This window comes from Talpa occidentalis, unplaced genomic scaffold (assembly GCF_014898055.3).
Source record: "Talpa occidentalis isolate TD23 unplaced genomic scaffold, MPIMG_talOcc4v2.1 talOcc4.3, whole genome shotgun sequence".
Lineage (NCBI taxonomy): Eukaryota > Metazoa > Chordata > Mammalia > Eulipotyphla > Talpidae > Talpa > Talpa occidentalis.
Genome location: NW_023603184.1, coordinates 103310162 through 103330693, shown reverse-complemented (window position 1 = coordinate 103330693; position 20532 = coordinate 103310162). Strand labels below are relative to the sequence as shown.

General features: G+C 39.9%; 1 protein-coding gene across 12 annotated transcripts in view; it reads right to left on the bottom strand.

Moving 5' to 3' along the window:
- Nucleotides 1-405: 405 nt before the first annotated feature.
- Nucleotides 406-20532, bottom strand: part of RAPGEF4 (Rap guanine nucleotide exchange factor 4) — a 279874-nt gene continuing 259747 nt past the window's right edge. For all 12 annotated transcript variants that reach the window (XM_037523555.2, XM_054699866.1, XM_037523553.2 and 9 more), the window contains 6 exons: nucleotides 19364-19454; nucleotides 16022-16072; nucleotides 14885-14972; nucleotides 14410-14474; nucleotides 4815-4869; nucleotides 406-1679 (listed from right to left, as the gene is read on the bottom strand). In XM_037523555.2, coding sequence (XP_037379452.1) covers nucleotides 1552-1679; nucleotides 4815-4869; nucleotides 14410-14474; nucleotides 14885-14972; nucleotides 16022-16072; nucleotides 19364-19454 — 478 coding nt within the window. In that variant the 3' untranslated portion in view covers nucleotides 406-1551. The remainder of the gene's footprint in view (nucleotides 1680-4814; nucleotides 4870-14409; nucleotides 14475-14884; nucleotides 14973-16021; nucleotides 16073-19363; nucleotides 19455-20532) is intronic.

The following is a 20532-nucleotide window of genomic DNA, read 5'->3' as shown; positions in this document are numbered from 1 at the left end:
GCTATAATGTGGATGAACCTTGAAAACATTCTATCAGGTGAAAGAAAACAGACACACAAGGCCACAGATCATATGATCCCATTTATATGAGATGTCCAGAATAGTAAATCCTCAGAGACAGGAAGCAGATTCGTGATTTCCAGGAACTAGGGAAAGAGGAGAATGAGAAGAGACTGCTACTGAGTATGGGGTTTCTTTTAGGGATGCGAGAATGACCTCGGATTATATAGTGATTAATGGTTGTATAACCTGGTGACTATACTAAAAACCACTGAATTAATTATTTTTAAAGGGTGATTTTTATAGCATGTGAATTTTATTTCATCTAAAAACTCCAGGATCTCATCATACTAAGATCTCACCATATTCTTCTCACATTATAGGAACTGAGAACAGCACAACCAGTTCTTGTCAACAATTATATTTAATGAAGATACTAGCTGGTATTTACAGGAGATATACATACATACAATCCCTATGCATTAAATGTAGACTAATTTCCTAAGAGGAAAAAATGTACTCAAAAATTACATACTAAATAAATAAAAAGTAATTATTTGGCACAACATCTATTATGTAGCAAATAAATAACTATAACATTGATTGAATGAACTATTTACAATCTATTTGAAAGTGCAAAACAATTGCTGAAAATTAAGGTATTTGTAATAACATTTAACTCCAGAAAATATGTGTATTTTAATTAGTAATAATAATTAGCCAATAGTAAAGGTTTTTAATGCCCAGGAAAATATTTTAATTTTGAAAAATGTTTTGTGCATATTGTGCTCTTCTGAAATGTTATTTATTTTTATTTTTACGCTGGCAATTTTAAGAACCTTGGAGTTTCTTAGTGAAATTCTTAAGTACGTAATCCTGATTTGTAAGTTTAAAAAAGTTACATGTAAACATAAATATTATTCTATATGCCATCCAGAAATTACAGACCAGTCCTCCCTAAATTACACAATTAGCCATAATGTTGTATAGTAATGTGGACAGGTTCAATTTCTTCAGAGGTAAGACTATGAAGAAGGACAAATACAGCCTATAATTTGGACTTACGTGGATCCTGCAAACCTTCCAGTAATCCCATGCTCTAAATCAAGATGTTGAGTTAGAAACTAGGAAACAATATCACCTCTGACGTAGTCAAACAAATCCCATTCATAGCTCATGTCATCTTGTAAACACTCCTAGAAAAATGTCAGGGGCTTGATAATTCTCTTGACAATGGTATATTTCTACCACACTCTTCATGTGGGCCTTATTTTAGGTTTCAGCAAAGAAGATGGCACAAATGGAAATGAAATGGGGTGACTACGAAGTGGGCATTCCTAAGCTAGAGTGTGCAAGCTCTATGCAAGTCCAATAATGTCTTCTCTCATCGTGACGCTGGTAAGCTGAATGCAGTCCTGAGGTGTCTCAGGCTGTGTTTTTTGCTTGTTTTGTAGAATTCTCTAGTGACAATACAGTCAAGTGGTAACATAAATGGCATTTTTGAAAGATTGTGGACTGGAGACAAACCACTGTTCTGGGCACTTTAAATGTCTACGGTCGGCGAGGCTCTAATCTGTGTGACATCTGTGATAAAGTTCTCTGGTTGTCAATCACATTTAATTGCCGTACATAACTCCGGACATCCTGATGGTTCTTATTAGCTTGAGCTGCGTCGGGATCTGTTAAAAGAGAAAAGAACAGACCAGGCGTTGTGTGATACATGCATATGAGATTCAGCTTTATTTTCTCCAACTACTTAATATATTTTGCATGGATTCCTAGGTTCCATCAAGACCGTTCAACACACCACAGTCATTGAAATGTTTCCACTTGGTTGCTCCCTCTCCTTCCCTCAAATCACCTATTTTGGTCATTGTCCTTTGTGTTGCATTTCTTAATTTTATGTGTATATATGGAGAAAGAGAAAACGAGAACCAAGTAAAAGTGAAACCATTGCCTGGTTACACTTTAAAACTGTTTTCCGTACCACCCCATCTGGGTTTCACACTCCGAACTCTGCCCCCTTTCACTCAAATGAGGGCTAATGGCAAAAGACATGATTTTCATTAGCCCCTAACCAAAGCATTTAATACCTGGGCTGAACTGAATCAAATCAGTGAGACTAGTAAGTCTGAGCCCTCTTGTTTCTTGCATACAACGCACAGCATTCACGCACAGACTGTGTTCTTAGAGACTGCACCTACTTGGAAGAAAACCAACTTGTCATGACTTCTGCTAGACTTTTTTTTTTAAGATTTATTTATTTATTTATTTATTTATATAAGCACTGGGTACAGTCAGAAGCGCAGGAGGGTGAGAGAATTCACCAGAGCCAGAGCGGGGAGCAGAGCGGGCGGCAGGAGAGCAGCTGGGGATCGAACCAGCACTACAGAGGCTGTGGGCAGCTTCACAACCCAGCGCTCAACTGCTGCGCCACCGAGGAGGCCCCTGCTAGACTTTTGATTCTCTAGTGCTATCTGTTCTGAAATCTCAGTTGCCATTTTATTCTGATCCACTCCCTCAAGCCTGAGAGCAATGGAGCTATCTGGAATTAAATGGCTTCCCTAAAACCAGGCTGAAATAAGAGTCACAAGACCATAGCAGGGATTAAAGATGACTAAGGAGGACAGTGGTGAGCTGGAAAAGCAGGTCCCATTGGAAGTGACGGTTCAGCCCCTGCATGTTGCTACCACGTGGGAATTTGCTGCAGAGGTTACCAGATTTTCCTATTTTCCAGAATCGAGAAATCTAGATCTCTTTCCAGGGAATTCTCCCCATTTAAAAATGGTGAATTATTTCAAAGTAAAAGGGAAAAGAATGCCCTTTTTAGAACCAACATTTCTATGTGGGCAACCTCTGTCTCATGGATTTTTGGTGTGGGGCTCTGGCCTAGCAGAGGAAGGGAGTGGCCAAGCCAGACCAGCGTTCTTCCTGCCACAGCACATTGCTTTCTGCAGTCCATTTGCTCTTCTAAAAGCCGCGCACCATCCCAAAGACAATTATAATGCCATCTGCATAAGGGGTGGAGAAGAACATTGCAGGTCTGAACATAGAAAAGAAGAAGGAAGATACAAAGGCCCCTGCTTGCTCTAAGAAGAAACTCATCAGTATAATTATCACATATAAATAATACCACAGTGTTTAATTTCCTTGCTTCTTACTGGCAGTGTACTCTACATGTACAATATACTGTAATTACATTGTACATATTCCCACAATGTTTATGAATCTATTCCTATAGCTTTATCTATAGATTGTTGACTTCAGAGCTGAGCAGCTGTTGTTTACCAGCAGTTACTGATAACTTCAACAAATGCAATGGAATTTTAAAAAAATATATTAATGCTGCCCCCACTTCCTCTCTAGAAGAAGATGTCAAAGAATGTAGGATTTACTTTCAAAGAGGTTCATAGAGCAGAACATATCCTAGTATGGTTCTTTGGTTCTTGGACATCACTGAGAACCTTCTTAAGGCTATGAGCCTCTCAGGTACACAAAATACTGCATAGAATTTCAGGAATTTCCTGAAGGGCCATAGATTCAAGATCCCAGCTATAGACTGGAATCACTTACATATTCTCATATTCACTGCTTTATGATCATATCTTTATATACATACTAAATTACTAGGTGAAAAGACATGGGACAATTTAATTCTAGCAGAACCCACATAGGAATAGTTGATGTGCAAGGCTATTCTCACTTTAGAAGGAAGAGGAAGCACAATCATTTGAATCAATTTTTTAAAGGTCTACTTGCTCCCAAAGCCAAGATTACTTTTCCTAGATATTTCCCCCTGTACATTAAAAAAATGAACATTTAGCAGTTCTGGCATCTGATGTTAGCAAATCTTTGCTTTGGGCCAGTCCTGTGCCAGGAAGGACAAACATAGCTCTGATTAATAAAATGAGAACCTCTTAGTCTCTTATCCTTGAGTTTATTGGAGGGGAAGCTACTGGTAGCCTGACAGTCATATTCCTGTCAAATTATCATGTTGACTTAATGAGCCAAATGTCTGCAAGTGACTCATACAACGAAGTTTGCAAAAAACTTCACAGGGGCCACCCCCTCACTCTCAGCCCAGCCTGAGGAAGCCAGAGCTCCATCCCCTGGTCTAAGTCCCAGCCCAGAAGAGAAACAGCACAGGTCTGGCATGAGGATCTGGTGCTATGATGCAACTCAACTCTCGACATAATAAAAATGGCTATTTATTAGTAGTAATAATTTTATACTGAAGCACTGTATTATGCCAGCTATTGCGCTATATGTTCAGGTTTTAAAAGAACACTAAATTCACCGCGGATTACTAGAAATATAATATGAATTCCAGTTATGAGCCCTTTTACAAATGTGCTATACACTTAATTTAATGTATTCTCATTATACCCCAAAAGAGAATAAATACTATCTCTCCCAGTTTACAAACGACAGATGAGTAATCAAGAGTTGATGTGCATTTCTCAAGATCAAGCAGTGACTCATAAATAAAGTCGGTTTGAGGCAGAATTTGTTGGCAATTATTCCTTAGTTGTCTCTAGCCACACTGCAAAAAGCAAATTAATTCTCTTTAAATTCATTCACAGAACAATATTCCTATGGCTATTTTCTAGTTTTATAACCAAGGAAATATTTTCTTCGTTTACAACAACAAAGAAGTCTTTAAACTGATGGCTTCCATGCCATGGAATTCATGGGGCAAAGTGTCTCAGAATCAATCAAATGTTGTACAGATTCCCAAAGTGTCACCGTAGGCTCATTAAAAAGGACTTAATCATCAAGATACACATTGCAGCATGCAGTGACATTTAACTTACTGAAGGGCTGGCTCCTGCAGTATCTCACTGTTCGGGCAGTATTTGCAATCATGCGCTAAAAAGAATAAAGAAAAAAGAAAGACTGATATGCAAGTGAGCTTAGTGTATAATCCAAAAAAGGAAAACAAACCATGATTTATTTGGCAATACCGGTACCAAGAAAAATAGCTCATTGTGAGATGTTGATATCTGGAGGCAACAGCTGATCTATAACTGCTCGATTACTTGAAAGAGGCACCCACACTCACATACAGAGGGCAAATTCTCAGGAATACTCACAGCATAACTCTAGCCTTACTGTTTACTTGTTCCTCAGGACATAAAAAGCAATTCATTCTTCCTGAGACTACCTTACTACTTGGGATGAGTTTTTACCATTCTTTTTTGTGGCCACTGAATTTATAAGAGAATTTGGAACCAGCCTAGATTTGGAGAAGGCCTAGCTTGTCAAGTTCCTCACCATAGTAAATAGAATTTGGTGATGAGGTATCGATTATCTTGATTTAACAGTCTTAGCGAAACTATTCTACCTGTGCTTTTCCATACACACTTCACACAAAACCCAACTTTCTAATTTCCCAGGAAACGTGCATGTTTTAATGTTCATCTTAATTATTTGATTTTCTACTCTCGCTCTCTCCTTCGCTTCATTCTCCCTCCCTCCCATCCTTCCCCCTTTTCAGTTCTTCCTTTTTTATTATAACAGTAACATAAGCACATTTTTGAAGATGAGAAAATATAGAAAAGGTTAAGAATAAAGTAAAAATCACTTAGAGCACTACTTCACACAGTAACTTCACTAATATTTTGGTAGATTTCCTGCTAATATTTAAAAAATAAATATATAAAGGCATATTTTTAGTTCAGGTTTTCCCTTTTAAAAACTTTTATTTTTAAATTTGTTCTGGAGTAACATCAGTTTGAAATGCACATTTTTTTTTAAATTGAGGTCATACTTTGCATACATATTTTATTTTAATTTGAATTGTTTCACACTGCATCATGGCCATTTTCCATGTCATTCACATTTAAAAATATTTGAAAATGAGTATGTATTCAATCATATCGATGAATGATAATTTATCCTTTGTTAATTTCATCTGTAAGTGATCTTCTGAATTTCCAGCTTTGGTTGCCATAACGAATCAGAAGGGATTCTTTGGTAGCGAACTCAATTTAGTGAGAAACAAAAGAGGAGAATCTCAAGAACAGGAACTTGAGGAGAAACATCATAGAGACCTAAGCCCATTGCTCAGCAGGGCACACGTTTCTTGCTCCTGGTAGCTGGGGCAGCTGGGGCCCCAGGATCTACCATCTCAGGGCATCTGTGCTGTTCACACTCCAAAAGGGGACGCACAGAGATGGTGGGTTAATTCTAACACTCCGGTCAGGAAAAGAGACTCTCCAATCTGAGTTGCTGGTAATTTCAGACCCTGCTTTCTTCTCTCTTCTCCTGCCTTGTCAACGCATAGACAAGGACCCAGAGAAAGCTGTATAGCATTGAAAAAACCCAACTTACTTGGCAGGAAAAATTCATAGAAGAGTCAAAGCTTTACAAATACACACATGTGAATACTCACAATACCTCACTGAACGTTACTACTCTGAGGATTCTGGCAAGCATTAAGGGACATGTGTCTGCATGGGAAATGTCTCGCACACAAAGAGGCAGTCGAAAAAGTTTGAACTTCACTTTCATAAAGGATCCTAAAAATCTGGTATGTCTGTTGATCAGCATGAGAAATATATTACAAACACCTCCAAGAAAATGTAACATACAATGTATAATTAGCCTCTGATATATGGAGCCCTGAAATAAACAGTAACTATGATAATTTTCCTGCTAATTTACTTTAAGTTGTTTTTTCACTTCTCTAAAGGCTTTGCATCTGAAGGGCACAAGTATATTCCATGTAGAATTATTGTAATTCTTCAGATATTGAATGGAGTGTAATTACTGAAAACCCTGGGAAATGCTGCCAGTGCGCCCCTCTGAAGAATAATAAAACAATTAGCAGGGGTCAGAAACCTCTTCCTATACCATTTTGTAGGGAGTAATTGTTCTGCTTTTTAGTTTTGAAAGCTAAAACATTTCATTCTGACTTCAGTTTAAGACTAGTCTTTACAGCTATACTCTGAGGCTTCATAATTTTTAGCTCATTATGTAGTTTAAAATGTGAGAACAATTGTTTAAATCAGTAATTTCCAGCTCTGGAGTTCATTCTACCTTTCTAAATCTTTGATTAATTTTAACAATGGTTTTAATTTTGACGTATCCTTTTTAATTATACTCAAAGATAACTTCAGTTTAACTTTGAAATCCAGATCTGGCTTTGCAATGAGGTCCATTCACTTCCTTTTTGAGGTCTGCACAATAATGTGGTAATACACACACCCTGAGTAACAGCACATGAGCCCCACTGGCTTTGCTGGGCGATGTGTAGTTACAGAATGCTTTCCTGAGACCAAAGCAGGGGTAACTTGCGATTTTAACTCCACCCTCTTTTGTGCCCATCAACACAGCAATATTTAATATGCTACTAACAACTATATTCAACTAGAAGACACTTTCCTGGGTGCTGAGACTTCAGAAGTCTCAGTCACCTTCAAGTGTCTGCAGGGTGCACGCTGCCTTGGACAGCCTGCCTAGGAATGGTGGCTCCCCACTGTTTGAATGCATCCAGCAATGAGTCTCTCGTTTCCTCCAGAGACAGCCTATCTTTCAATATTTCTAACTATTAGCATTTTGAGTCAAAGTCTTTTCCCCTTTGTTTTTCTCCCCACTTCCAGGTCTTTTCTTATAGTCCCAATATACCCAATTTCTTCAACAGATTTTCATACCACAATCTTGGGTATCTTCTGTCCGGTCTCTAGTGTTGACCCCTAGACCATGTGAATCATTCAGGGCATGGAGGAATTATTATTCCTCCATATTGCTTGATTTAGATGATGCTACACATCTAACTCCACAATTTTGAAAAAGTTATATTACTGACTCTGATGAGCTAATAGTGAATTAAACCTCTCAGCCTATTTCATTGGGCTGCCATTTTTTTTTTTTTTTTTGAGCTGCCATTTGGTCTCAGCTTCCTTCTCTGTAGATGTGCAGTTGCTTTCTTGTACCAAAGTGGAGGCTTTTGCATTTATCTCTACATAAAGCCATGTAGTTAGAGGCTATCTATTCCACCACAAACTTAAGCCTCACATGTTATTTTTGATGGCAGATGGCAGTTTATTCATTAATGTTCTCAGTAAATATTGGCAGAAACTAAGGTTAAAGAGACATAGGCTTTATTATCCAACTGCCACAGCAAGAAGGAAGGCAAAAATTATGCCCTAGGCCTGGCAGTCCTGCTGGAGCAGGTTGGCCTGCCTGGAGCAGGCCAGGCAACTTTCCTATAATGCCAGCCCAGTGGGAAAAAACCTGATTACTCTGAAGCAGAGCTTGTTTTTTTTTCATCCCAGCAAACCTGAGGTTTATGACACTCCCACTAGCAACTGGCTTATTAAGTCAGTGATTTATAATTCAGGGGCAAATTTAGGAGAACATGCTCCTTCAGCAGGCGCTCTGAGGCAGCAAAGGTAGGCAGCGTGACCCCTCACCACCTGAGCTGACTCTGAAAGACTTCCAGCCCCTGAGGATCACCACCTGAGCGCCTGCTCCTCAAACTCTGCCCTCAAGAATTCTAACCAAGAGAACAGCTCACAGTTAGAATGCCAGGGTTTCCTTTGGAATTGACACTTCAAATTTCACTCAGTCACCATTTCTCTCAGGACAATTCTCAGTATAGGTCTTCAGAGGGTCATTGCAAATAATAGTATTTTCATACAGTTCCTCACCTCAAAGGATGGGAGATGGAGCCAACCAAAAGTTGACATAGTTCCCTCAGGACACGAACTCAGAGGTGGCTCAGAAAAAGAAAGATTGAGAAAGCTGAGAAAGCTGAGCTGTTTATTTCTCCTTTTAATTGAAAAGAGAGAGACTCAGAAGCCGATATGAGTCCCAGGACTTGAGCTGTAGAGTGACCAGCACAAAGACACAGTCCAGAGGAAGTGACCACCAGCAGTCCTCACACCAGCACTGATGATAGGACCTGAGGTGACAGCCCCTAACAAATTTATTTTAAGCTCTGTAGCAAGGAATTCCCCTTGAATTCAATGTCAGAGTGGCCTCTCCTCAGAGAAGCCCCTGGGGCCTGGGCCTTGCCCGGTTACCTCTCTGTGCACCCTCCCCTCAGGAGTCAACTGGCCAAGTTATCTCCTTTCCTATCTAGATGCAGGGATCACCTACAGCTCTTTCTACAAGTGTCCAGCTTGTCTGGCCTGCTCTGTCCTGACTCGTGCCTTTTGTTCTAATCTCTCCTGATGCCAAAGAGGGGCAGGTCTATTTCAGAACAGCAGGTACTCCAGGCAATGCCCCCTTGCACTGTTGGATATTCACAATCTTCTTCTCACAGACAGCTGCCCAACGGCCTCTGCCTTCCGAGGCTGTGCTGGCTCTGCCCTCCGAGGCTGTGCTGGCTCTGCCCTGGGGCCCCTGAGGAGCTGCTCCTGTGTTTTAGTCCTCTCCTGCCTGCCCTGGCATCTCTGCCTTTCCTGCTCCTGCCCCTTGAGAACTTCGCCATCCTTGCTCTTAATGTTTGTCAGATTTCTGTACTTCTGCCCCTTAACTGCCTTCATCTTACATGCCTATCAAGTACAGGCTCTCAGTCCTTGCTTAGAAGTATAAAACCACATTTCTATCATCTGATTATTTCGTTTAGACTCTCAGATATTAGGAAAAGATTTTTTCCCCCACAATAAGGTCTAACATTATATAGCCACTCACCTACAAAGATTGTGCCCATGATAGCAACCAAGTGGAATTAAGTACATGGTAAGAAGGAGAGATAAAAGATAAAAAGTCCCAGGAGCTGAGTTAGCCTTCTCTGTATGCATTATTGGGGAAGAGCCCTAAGTCTTGTCTTTTGGTTCTAGTTCTTCAATACTCAAGAAGTGTGTGACATACAGGCACATACATGTAACCGACATGATGTTCATGGTGTGTCACACATTTGATGGCCATGACCATTCAAGTATGTGTCCAGGTACATGCAAGTATGTGTCTGCATTCAAGGAAGGACAGACTCAGCTGGCAACCAGGGAGGAGGGGAAACAGAGTAATGACCAATTGGAATCAAAGACTAAGGGTGTCATCTTGCATAAAGTATCAGGAATACAAGTGCCCCAATGCTTGAAACAATGAGTGCAATCAAATTTAATAATAAAATTGGAAGCACATTTGGATTAAATCTTTGTTACACAAAATCCTTTAAAACTGCATTAGTGTACTGTCCTCTCTTACTAGGCCCAATAGTGGAATATGATTGGGTTTTTCTTTTATTCAAAAATACTTATTACTTACTCTGTGCCAGACATTTCTGTGGGCACTGGTGAAACATCAATGGGCAAAGTAGATGAGATACCTGGACTAGAACATTTGCATTCTAGTGGAGAAGACAGACAATGAAGAGGTAAGTGGAGAAGATCATTTCAGATGGAAAAAGCTGCTATCAAGTCAAGTTTATCTGAGAGTGCTTGGTCTGAAGGATAGAAGGACACTTGAGGGATGGTCAGGGAACACCACTCAGAGGAGTGGGCATATGAGCTGAGACCAGAATGAGGAGAAGGAGCTAGACATGTAAACATTAGGGGAAAGACAATTTCAGGCAAAGGTAACAGCTAATGCAAAGGCCCTGAGGCAGAAAGGAAATGAAAGGAATACAGGCTCAGCAACTCAGACTGGGAACAGAGATAACGTGTGAGGCAAGACTGGACAGATGCTCAGGGTACCAAGTCTGGATTTGCTTATACTATGCTGTTGTATTTATTATGGTTTTGTTCTCCTCTGACCCAACTGCATGAAATTAACTCTCTGCATTTTACTTTCTGACCTCTCTATTGTGAGCTAGTTTTTAGTTCTTTTGTTGATATTTAACATTTAGTGTGTTTATGGTTTATCTTCTCAACTGCATACACTAAAGGTCAAGAAATATTTTTTGATTTCTATTTCCCAGTAAAACTCCTTGCTTTTACAGTCTACACATTCTGTATTGCTGTAAAATTTACTTTAGAAAATCTGCATTTAACTCAGTTTATAAATTCTAGATGAAGGAGTAAACTTTCAAAATGCTCTTGCAGACTTCTGTTGAGTTGGAAAGGGCTGGAAATTGGGTGGATTTGAACAATTAGATTTGTACTCAGAAATCACTTTTTCCCCATAGCTTGAGTTAACAAATCTAGTGCTCTCTCCATGAGTCTTGTAATAATATTGTTGGTGATAGAAGACATATTGTTGCTAATTATGTAATGACATGACTAGTGATAAAAAATAAAGGGATTGAAAACATTTCTCTTGCTTAATAAATTAGCTTCTGTTAATGTTTCCAGAATTATAGAAGCTTGCCCCATGCTTCTCATTCCAAATAAAAAGACTATCTTAAAAAGAATATTCATAAATAAACACACCTATATATGGTTATGTCTGAAATAGAACCAACCTCCTAATACAGTAGCAACTGTGCACTGGGTACTTTATGCAGCCTGGGATAGTGGCAGTGGGCCAGCATATTATCCTCTAATCCATTGCTAGTCTACCTCCTAAATGTTATAAATATTCATGTATGCCATAGAAAGCTACAAAGGGCTTTATTCAAACATTTTTTTGAATACTCCTTTATGCTCCCCCCAAATGAAAGAATGTCTGCTTTTTTTTTAATTTTGCATAAGGCTCAGAGTGTGAATTCTCTTTTGTCCATACTCATAAATCCTGAAAACCAATATGCAATGAATTCTCTAATCCTCATTTCATACCTCAAGGGTGAAGAGTTTCAAAATAAAAGTACTTAGGGTTGGCACAGTGGTTTGCTGTGACTATGTAATGCTGACACCAAGAGAAGGCATCTGTGCTCCTGGCTACCCTGGTGAATTCTGCCCTTGGCAGGAGCTCCCTCTGGGGAAACAACCTACTAGCCCCAGAAAAGCTGCCAGCTCTGCTCACTACCTTAGCCTTGCTGATGAGTGATAGGAAGTAGCACTGACATGAACCTGAGAGGAAGATGTATCTTTGCCCCATGAAACACAGCAAGACAGCAGCTGCGAGTGGGAGTTGTAAGTGAGAGCAGTGGCCGCATCGGGCAAGCTAGTGTAAGGGGAGAAAAGTATGGGGATTTGGCAGCTAGTGCCAGGTTAGTCAAAACCAGTTTTAGAAATCAAAAGCATAACTTTTTTGAACGTCTCTTTCTTTTCCCTTTAACATCTAACTCATGGAAGGACATCTGTAAACTATAGTCTATCATGATATGACTTATCAAATGAAACAAAAGCGTGGTTACTGGAGCAGAGTTGACAGTACTCCTGCAGCTCTACCATGCTCTTCTTTTTCATAGTCATAGAACCACTAACTTTCATGGGCCACATGAATACCTCAAATAAGGGTTGCCTATCTTAACTTTCCTTTCATGTGACTAAGTATCAGTCCAGTGGTGAGTGCAACTCCAGGGCACAGTCTTAACAGGAAAAAGGATGTCTTCATTTTTTTCCATCCTAGTTCCCTCTGGAAGGAAGAAAGGCTGGAATGGGGACATGGTGGCTCGCCATCTTAGACCATGTGGATGGTGATGTGGCAAGAGAGGGGAAGCCTGGAAGTTTGGCCACTTCCTGGAGTGGAGCTACCAACTCACATGGATTTTTAAAATAATAAAGAAAGAAAGAAATTTATCTTGCTTAAGTCATTTTTCATTTAGGTTTCTATTATTGCATCTGACCTACTATCTTAACCATTCAGTTGCTTTTAAGCAAAAGTGAACTCTTTCTGAGAGCAAGGTGCAAGGACCTCCCTCCTCACTGCTAAGCATATAAGAATCTAAACCTACAGGACAGAAACTGGAAAAGGGGGACTCTGAAAATCCACTGAATATGATCTTGACTTTTCCTTTGCAGACACCAACATCTAGAAACCCAGGTGAAACAACTTTCATCCTCCTTGACCTATATTTCTGCTGTTCTTGCTTGCTTTGTTTAGTTAATTTAATGATCAAAAATTCTAAAACTGGGTCAACTCTTTAGGAAACCTCAAGTTTAATACCTCTATGCACGTGTATATTTTATAGCCACGTGGTTGACTTAGCCACCCCTCCATCTGTATTTCTGCATGAGTAATCGAGAAGGTTTTTTTTTAAATCTATTTGCTAAGTCTTTCATATCTGAAAATCAGGCTTTTTTTTGGAAAGTCAGCAAAATATGTTTAATTCTCCATACTAATATGTGAGCAAAGTATTTTTTCTACTTTGATCAATGAATTATTAAACTGAGACAATAATAATGATGCCCATACCCTGTGGAGGGTAAGATTGCTGAGAAAGTATTTGACCTCTGGTCCAGAGTGTCTTTAAGTAGACTCATGTGCTGTTTCTTTAGAAGCTTAAGACATGTGAACCTAGTGCTCAGCAATCGCTGTACCTACTTACCAGCCTTTGCTTTGCATAAGCTCATTCCCAAAGTGAGTGGTGTGGTCCTTATACAATTACTCGGGGTAATTCAGATTCTCCTAGAATCACCCATACTAGCTTGATTTCAAGACAAAATTAGAACAGTTTTCTGATAAGAATTCATGGCTTACAGGAAAATTTCTATATTATACCAACAATCCCCAAAAGTGGATGGAGCAGGCCTTAACTGCTTTTGCTATTGAGGAAACTGACTCAGAGAGAAGTGAAAGGACAGCTACAACATGAGAGCTGAACCTCAAGTCTCCTGGACCCTAAGTCCCAAGCTTGTCTTAGAGTGCCACCTAAGATGCTCATCCACCCAGAGACAACTCTGTGACACCCCATCCATCTGGCCAAAGCCAGAGAGTTTAGAAGACAATGGAGCATTCCACTAACATGCACTATGTAGCTAAAGAAAGGTTTTGGCATGACCTGCTTTATTGCTTCATAGATGATAAGAAAATAAAGTGCAAAGTAATGTCAATATCAGCTTTTTGTGGGGAGGGAGGGAGTTCTGGAAAATACTGTGTGCCAGCTCCACATCTGTTGTTAAAAAAACTTTTTTTGTTGTTATGAAGATTTTCAAGTTCCCTCTGTGAACTTGGATGAACTTTATTGGAATAAACATTGCATATTTAGACTAATATTCCACAATAAAGATCTGCTATGGAGTTGCCTTTTACCTACATGCACTAAAGTCAGGCTCAGCAGATAAACATTTCAAAAGCATCCTGGGGCAGTCTAGTGCCACAAACCTAACAACAAAACAACAATATGGAAGTTACTCTGGAACATTCGTACATTTTAGCAACAGGCAGCCAGGGACTCAACACACAGAATAAAAGCTAGCGGCTGCTGTGAGCTGCAGCACAAATACTATTGAGTTTCACAAAAGAGAGCTGACAATAAAATAGGTAGCCAATTTGAACCAAATATTTCAAAATTCCTTTATGTGTAACTACCTTTTTAACATGGCAGCACCTGTGGAAATTATTTCCTTTATTAGTACAAATGCAAATTTTATTTAAAAAAAAACATTGCGGTTCAGGTTATAATAGTGTACATACCATTTTTTCAAAGTTTACTAGATTGTCAATGAACGTCTTGTTCCCCTCATGAGTAAATGTCATATCTGCAAAGAAATAAAAGTCACATTCTAATCACTAACAGAAATATGTCACACTAAGAAAGCACAATAGCACCATTAGATTATGATGGAAGATTTGCATAACACTGCAGTTGAAAAAGCTGATAATAGTTCCTTTTATGTTAGGTGTTTAACTTTCTAAAGCACTTTACCTGAGATTAGTAAAATTTCCAAACCAAGCCTGTTTCACAATCAAATCTCCCAGATAGTGGATTCCTATTCCTGCAATAATCTTCCCCACCCTTTCAGAAAAGTCAGAACTGAGAGGAGACGATGACATAGTGGAAGGAAGGATGGATCATTCTTCCCAAAGACATCAATCTCATTAGGCTCTTGCTCATTTTCTTCCCCACACACCCATCACTTGTGTGGACTGTATATTTTCTTAGAATTACCTTTAATGAGCAAAGGCATAAAGGGGATAAGTGGAGGCTCCAGCTTGGCCACTGTCAGCCTGTAGGCCCTGTGGTTTCTTGAAGGATCCTTCAGAGAAACAAAAAGATGCCAGTTAATGATTAGTGATACATACCACTTCCTCACCCTCCTAACACACCCAGCCTTGTCATCCACCAGGTAATTTTGAATCAAATGGAGCCATAAAAGAAAGGTAGACTTATTGACTCAAGTTTTAAGACAGTTTCAAATATGACATGAAAATAATTTTACTTTTTGTTCCTTTTGTTTGTTTGTCTTGTTTGAAAGGGACATTTCCCTCCAGGAACCCAAAAGACTTTTTTTTTTAAAAAAAATTTATTTATTCATTTATACAAGAACTGGGGTACAGGCCAGATGCGTGGAAGGGAGGGTGAGAGGATTCACCAGAGACAGAGCGGGGATCAGAACAGGCAGACTGACAAAATACACTGCTGAGGGGAGCAGCGGGCGCCATGGGAGAGGTCTGCCGCGCCATGTGGGACCCTCCCTGGCAGGCTGGGATAGAACCGGTGCTGCAGAGACTGCAGACAGCTTTCACACTGCAGCACGGTGCTCAACTGCCTGCACCACCAGGGGAGGCCCCCCAAAATACCTTTTGAGAGCAACAACATAGCAGATAAAATATCCCTGATGAGGCAAGTCCCCTTTCCCCGAAGCCCCACCTCCTCTCTGTCTAACACAGTCAGTCTTGACTTGCCCTCTGGACACCTTCCCCTCCTGTCCTGTCAAGTCCCGCTCACTCCTTTTCTGTCTTTAATACCTCCCAGCCAATGGGGAAAAGCAATTTTGGCAAGCCAGGGAAAATGCAACTTCCAGCCCATAGCCAACCTGTGTTAGATGGAAAGGATCCTATTACACTGCTTTTCTTAGTTACACAAATTGACCTTATGTGGGACATAAGTCCTCTTTAAGTTAGTTCCTGAGGGTGCCATTCATTAGTCAGACATGCTTGTTTTAGCAGCACTAAAACGGGATCATAAACTTCTTAAAGTCATACAAGGACAGATAAAATTTCTGAAATGAGAACTTCAATTCAGCTAATCAGAAATTGGATTAATGCTGACAGTGAACAGAATAAAGAAGCCGCTGCCACTTACCATTAAACTTTCAAACTCCGCATAGAACTTCTTGAACTTGCTTGGCAGTTTCTGTTAATGAAATGGAAATGCCACATGTAGATGTCAGATTCAATATCTAGATATGTATCATGTGTTACCCTTTCTAGGGGAAATGTATTTCTTTTGGCTCTTAATCAAACATCTCTGAGACAGACCAGGCTGTCATCTCTTTTGTCATTTGAAGAAAATCTTTTGGAATATAGAGAACATGTCTTTTTAAAGACTTAACCTAGTTGAACCAAAAGTAACTACAGAGGCTTTGGTCTTACTGTTTTTATAAAAGTTTTCTGAAATGGATTATTCATGGAGTGGACTGCATTTCTGGATTACAAGTGGATTGGAAGTAATCCCTCTCATCTCTTTAACCTCTCTGATGTCCACAATTAGAAATTTAGACCAAAGAAGGTAGTCTTTGCTTTTCTACATGAGTATTTCTCTCATGTGATCTCTTTGCCCTGCTATATTTCACAAATTGAAATATAGTAATTTAGTATTTTCTCATGATTATATTTTGATTCAGCCCCACTAACTGTACCCATATATTGACATGGGTAGGTCAATACTAAAACATCTTTTGATCACTTTGCATAGGTCCTGAGCTTTTAGTAAAGCTGAACTTTTCTCTCCTGGCAGAGCCACACTGAGACAGAGCAGTGTGATGTGTTTCCACGCAGAGATTAGAAGCACTGACTTAGTGCAGGACCCCAGACACTCCCAGCTAAGCCCTGCTTCACATGGGAATTCAGAATAATGGCTTCACCAATGAGGTGTTTCTGATTCACAGAAAAGTTCTTCTCTTTTCTCACTCATATCTGGATCAGTTTATCATATTGCTATTTACACATCTGTAAAAAATCTTTTATTTCTAGGAACTAGTCTCATAATGTCCTTCCAAATAATTTCCTAGTACTTATTTTCATGTTAGGTTTTAGGGAAACCTGATATCCTTACTTAGAAGGAATGTTTAGAGGCATGAAAGCTGGCAAGAGCATCAAGGACCTCATCCCAGAGGGAGTATCTGTATCAGCATGTTTGGTGATACCATTTCATGAACACAGACCACTACTGAAAGTAGGAATGAATTATATTTAGTTAGGTCTAGGTCTCTTTTTTTTTCTTTACTGGATTTAGGGTCCAAGGCAGGAGGGCATATTAATAAAAATTTTAATGGGTCTTAATACTATTATCCATCCACACCCCACTTTTATGGCAGTGGTTCTTAACTGAGGGTCATCTCACACACACACTCCCCACCCCAAGGGAATATTCTGCAATGCCTGCAGACATTTTGGCTGTCACAGCCAGGGTGGGATGAAATGGATGTCGTGAAAAGTGGATAGAGGCCAGGGCTGCTGCCTAGCATCCTGTCTTGTACAGGACAGTAAACCACATCCAAGTGTTATCCTGCCCCAAATATCAATATTGCCTAGCCCAGAAACTATGCTCCAGGCTATGACTCCCATTGGCTTGATCTCAGGTTAGACTTCCTCTCTACATTGAACATTTCCTTTTGTCCTGTGCTTTAACTATATTTTGTTTGGTTCCTTGCCAGTTTCATGGAGTCAGGCTCCGTTCCTCTCCCTGCACGAGCAGCCACCCTGGCCCTCAGTGGAGCTGTGTGCAAGGCCCTTGGGGGGCTGATGGCAAAAGGAAGCAGAGAAACCAAAATCAAAAATGTTTATGAATGAAAATTATTCCTACAGGGCAGTAAAATTACATTTCACCTTAAAAAATAAAAATTTATAAATGACAAAAGGTTAATCTGCTCTTTTTAGCAACATAGAAGGGTGAAAATAGAAGCTCACAGAGGATGTACTCCAATTCCCAGTGAAATTGAAGGGCTGGATCATTAACTCTCTCTTTACTGCCTGCATCCCAAGTAGCTGACTCATTTTCTCTCTTGATGAGGAAAGAGGACTCCGGCAGTGCTTCCCATGTGCCACAGCCTTCCTGTCTGGCTGCTGTTATGGGGTCTCTACACCTGGACAAAAATGAGGCTTGGAACCTTCTTTGATTTTCCCAACCAATTCATTTGGGCTGGGAGCAGGGTGATGAGAAGCTATCTGGGAAAAGGTTGGGGAGAACAGACTACAGGAGAGGGAGCCCTAGGTTTTCTAGGTCTCTGGAGCCTAGGGCTATAAGAGTCTAGGGCTTTTAAAGTGTCTAGGGCTATAAGACAGGAGTCTGCTCTGCAGTTTCACTGTTCAGATTCACTGGCTGCACTAACTCCAGGCTTTTACTAGTTGCAAGATGATACAACTGCATGGCATGCAGGCCTCACCAGTTCCCTCATTCCTATATTCAGGGGATGAGCTGCTCTGTGCTACATCTGCCTGGAATTTTAAGAGAAATCCAAGACAGAAGGACTTGTGAGGACCTGCCCTATAAACAATGGAAACATTTAGGAGGGACAGAGAAAGAAACCAGTTTCAAGAGGGAAGTAAGGAAGGAAAATGTTTCAAGAAGACAGAGATGCAAACAGCTGTCTTTAAGGACCATTGCTAATTAAGTCTGTTGTTAACTTCTCCTGCCTTCTTTTTGTGTTCCACTTACACATACATTTTTATTTTTAGCAAGAGTCTATTTTTGTGTGCATGTTCTATTAGAGATTAGTATTTTTTTCGACGATATACCACACGTGAAAGGGTTAGGCACATTTTTGATTACTTAGCTAATGAAGAAAGAAGATGCTTTCTAGCACAAATAACCAAACACCAACAAACCACTAATGATATTTACTACAGAAGTTCATAACACACCTGCATAACTTTGGCCCCAAGCTGAATATGAGCCAACTGTTGTTCCTCTATTCACAGAGAGGTCTGCCAGGCAGTTGAGAGATACTTAGCACTCAGCTGGGCCAAACAGTTGGCCTTCTGGCTAATTCTCTGAGAAGCAAAATGACTTCTTGGATAAAAATGGATCTTCTGTTCTCTCTTAATTATAGATTAGGTTTATTGAAAAAGCAGTAAGCAGACATTCCAAAGAACAATAGAATCTGAGAGCAAAAGCTTTGAAGTCATCCAAGCAATGCTGCTGTTTCCTGATGTACCTAGGAAATGCCTTATTATTATTTACATTGTATACCACTAGATGAGCCCCCTTCACACCTCCTGCCCCCCATACACAAAAGGACAGTATCTTTTAAAATTCACACTCAGAAGCAACTAGAAAAAAGGTGGCAGGTCACCTCCGTCAAAGTGCCCCACCTTTTCCATTGTTATATGAATGTGAGTGATATTTCTATTAAAAAGCCCACTGGTGAGCCTATGTTTTTATTCTTCAGGCAAAAGTCACAGCTGGATCTCAGCTGAAGCTTACCTCCCACGTTAGTGCCAAGCGGCTCACAGCGACATTACTTAGTCCCATGACGATGGCAAAAAAAGAATTCAGATTTTTGTACTCCTTACAGCTGAAACACAAGAGGCACATGTTTGAGTAAAAGGCTACTTTTGAGTAAGATTTAAAAAATTAGAGTTCTACTTTCTGATCGTCATTAATATTCACCTGGACTCCTTTATGAGAATAGGCAATGACAGATTTAATGCACTGTGTAAGTTCCACATGGGTGACCATGTTCTGCAGTTGATTTCTTACTGCAGTTTTAGAAAGGTGATGTTTTTGGTCATTGGGGTTCAGGTTTTGAGAAGGAACGTAAAGACACCTACCCTGGGCTTGTTAGGACAAGCCCAGAGCTTGCAAAAAAGACTTGTAGGACCTGGAGGGAAACATTTCTTGGAGTGGGAAAGGAGAAATATCCTTGATGACTTCCAGACCGGGTAGACACTGCCTCTGGCAGCTTGAGAAGGAACTAAGGAACTCCCTCTGTGGCAGCCTCCGGAGCTTCCACAAGCACCCAAAGGCCTTTCATTTGTTGAAAAATATCAGTTTACAAGTCATGATCCAAATGGACTCAAGGAGTTTTAAGGTTGCAAAATAACCTAAACAATTGACCAAAGAAGAGCTTTATTTTCTCTGTGTCTTCCTGATGTTGATGAGCTGATGATTTCGTATTTGTACGGATGCTATTACTAGTGTTTATGAAAATCTATTTGGAAATAAGACATGTACCAAGACAAAAAATTCTTATTAGAACAGCGATGTTTAGCCCAGATATTTGGTTTAATTAAAAAACAAAAAGAACCCTCCACTTCTTTATACCAGCTTCTTTAAAAGAGAAAGAAGAACTCATTGCAATAAGCCCCCAAATCAATATGGTTGCTGACTACATAATAATTAAATGCTGCTTGGATTAACATTTTTGTAAAAGGCTAATTAAATTGCTGCATTTGTTGCCTGCGTTCTCTTTACAGAGGTAGCAATGAATGATTCTTAGAGTGTCTGTATGGAAAGCAGACAATAGTTTTCAGGGAAGTTACAGTGTCTGATCCTACTGGTGAGAAACCAGTGAGGTCTTTCCTGAGCTGAGGCAGTGGCTGAAAGGTAAGAGGCTGAAAGCATGTTCAAGTAACCACAGGGCTGACACAGTG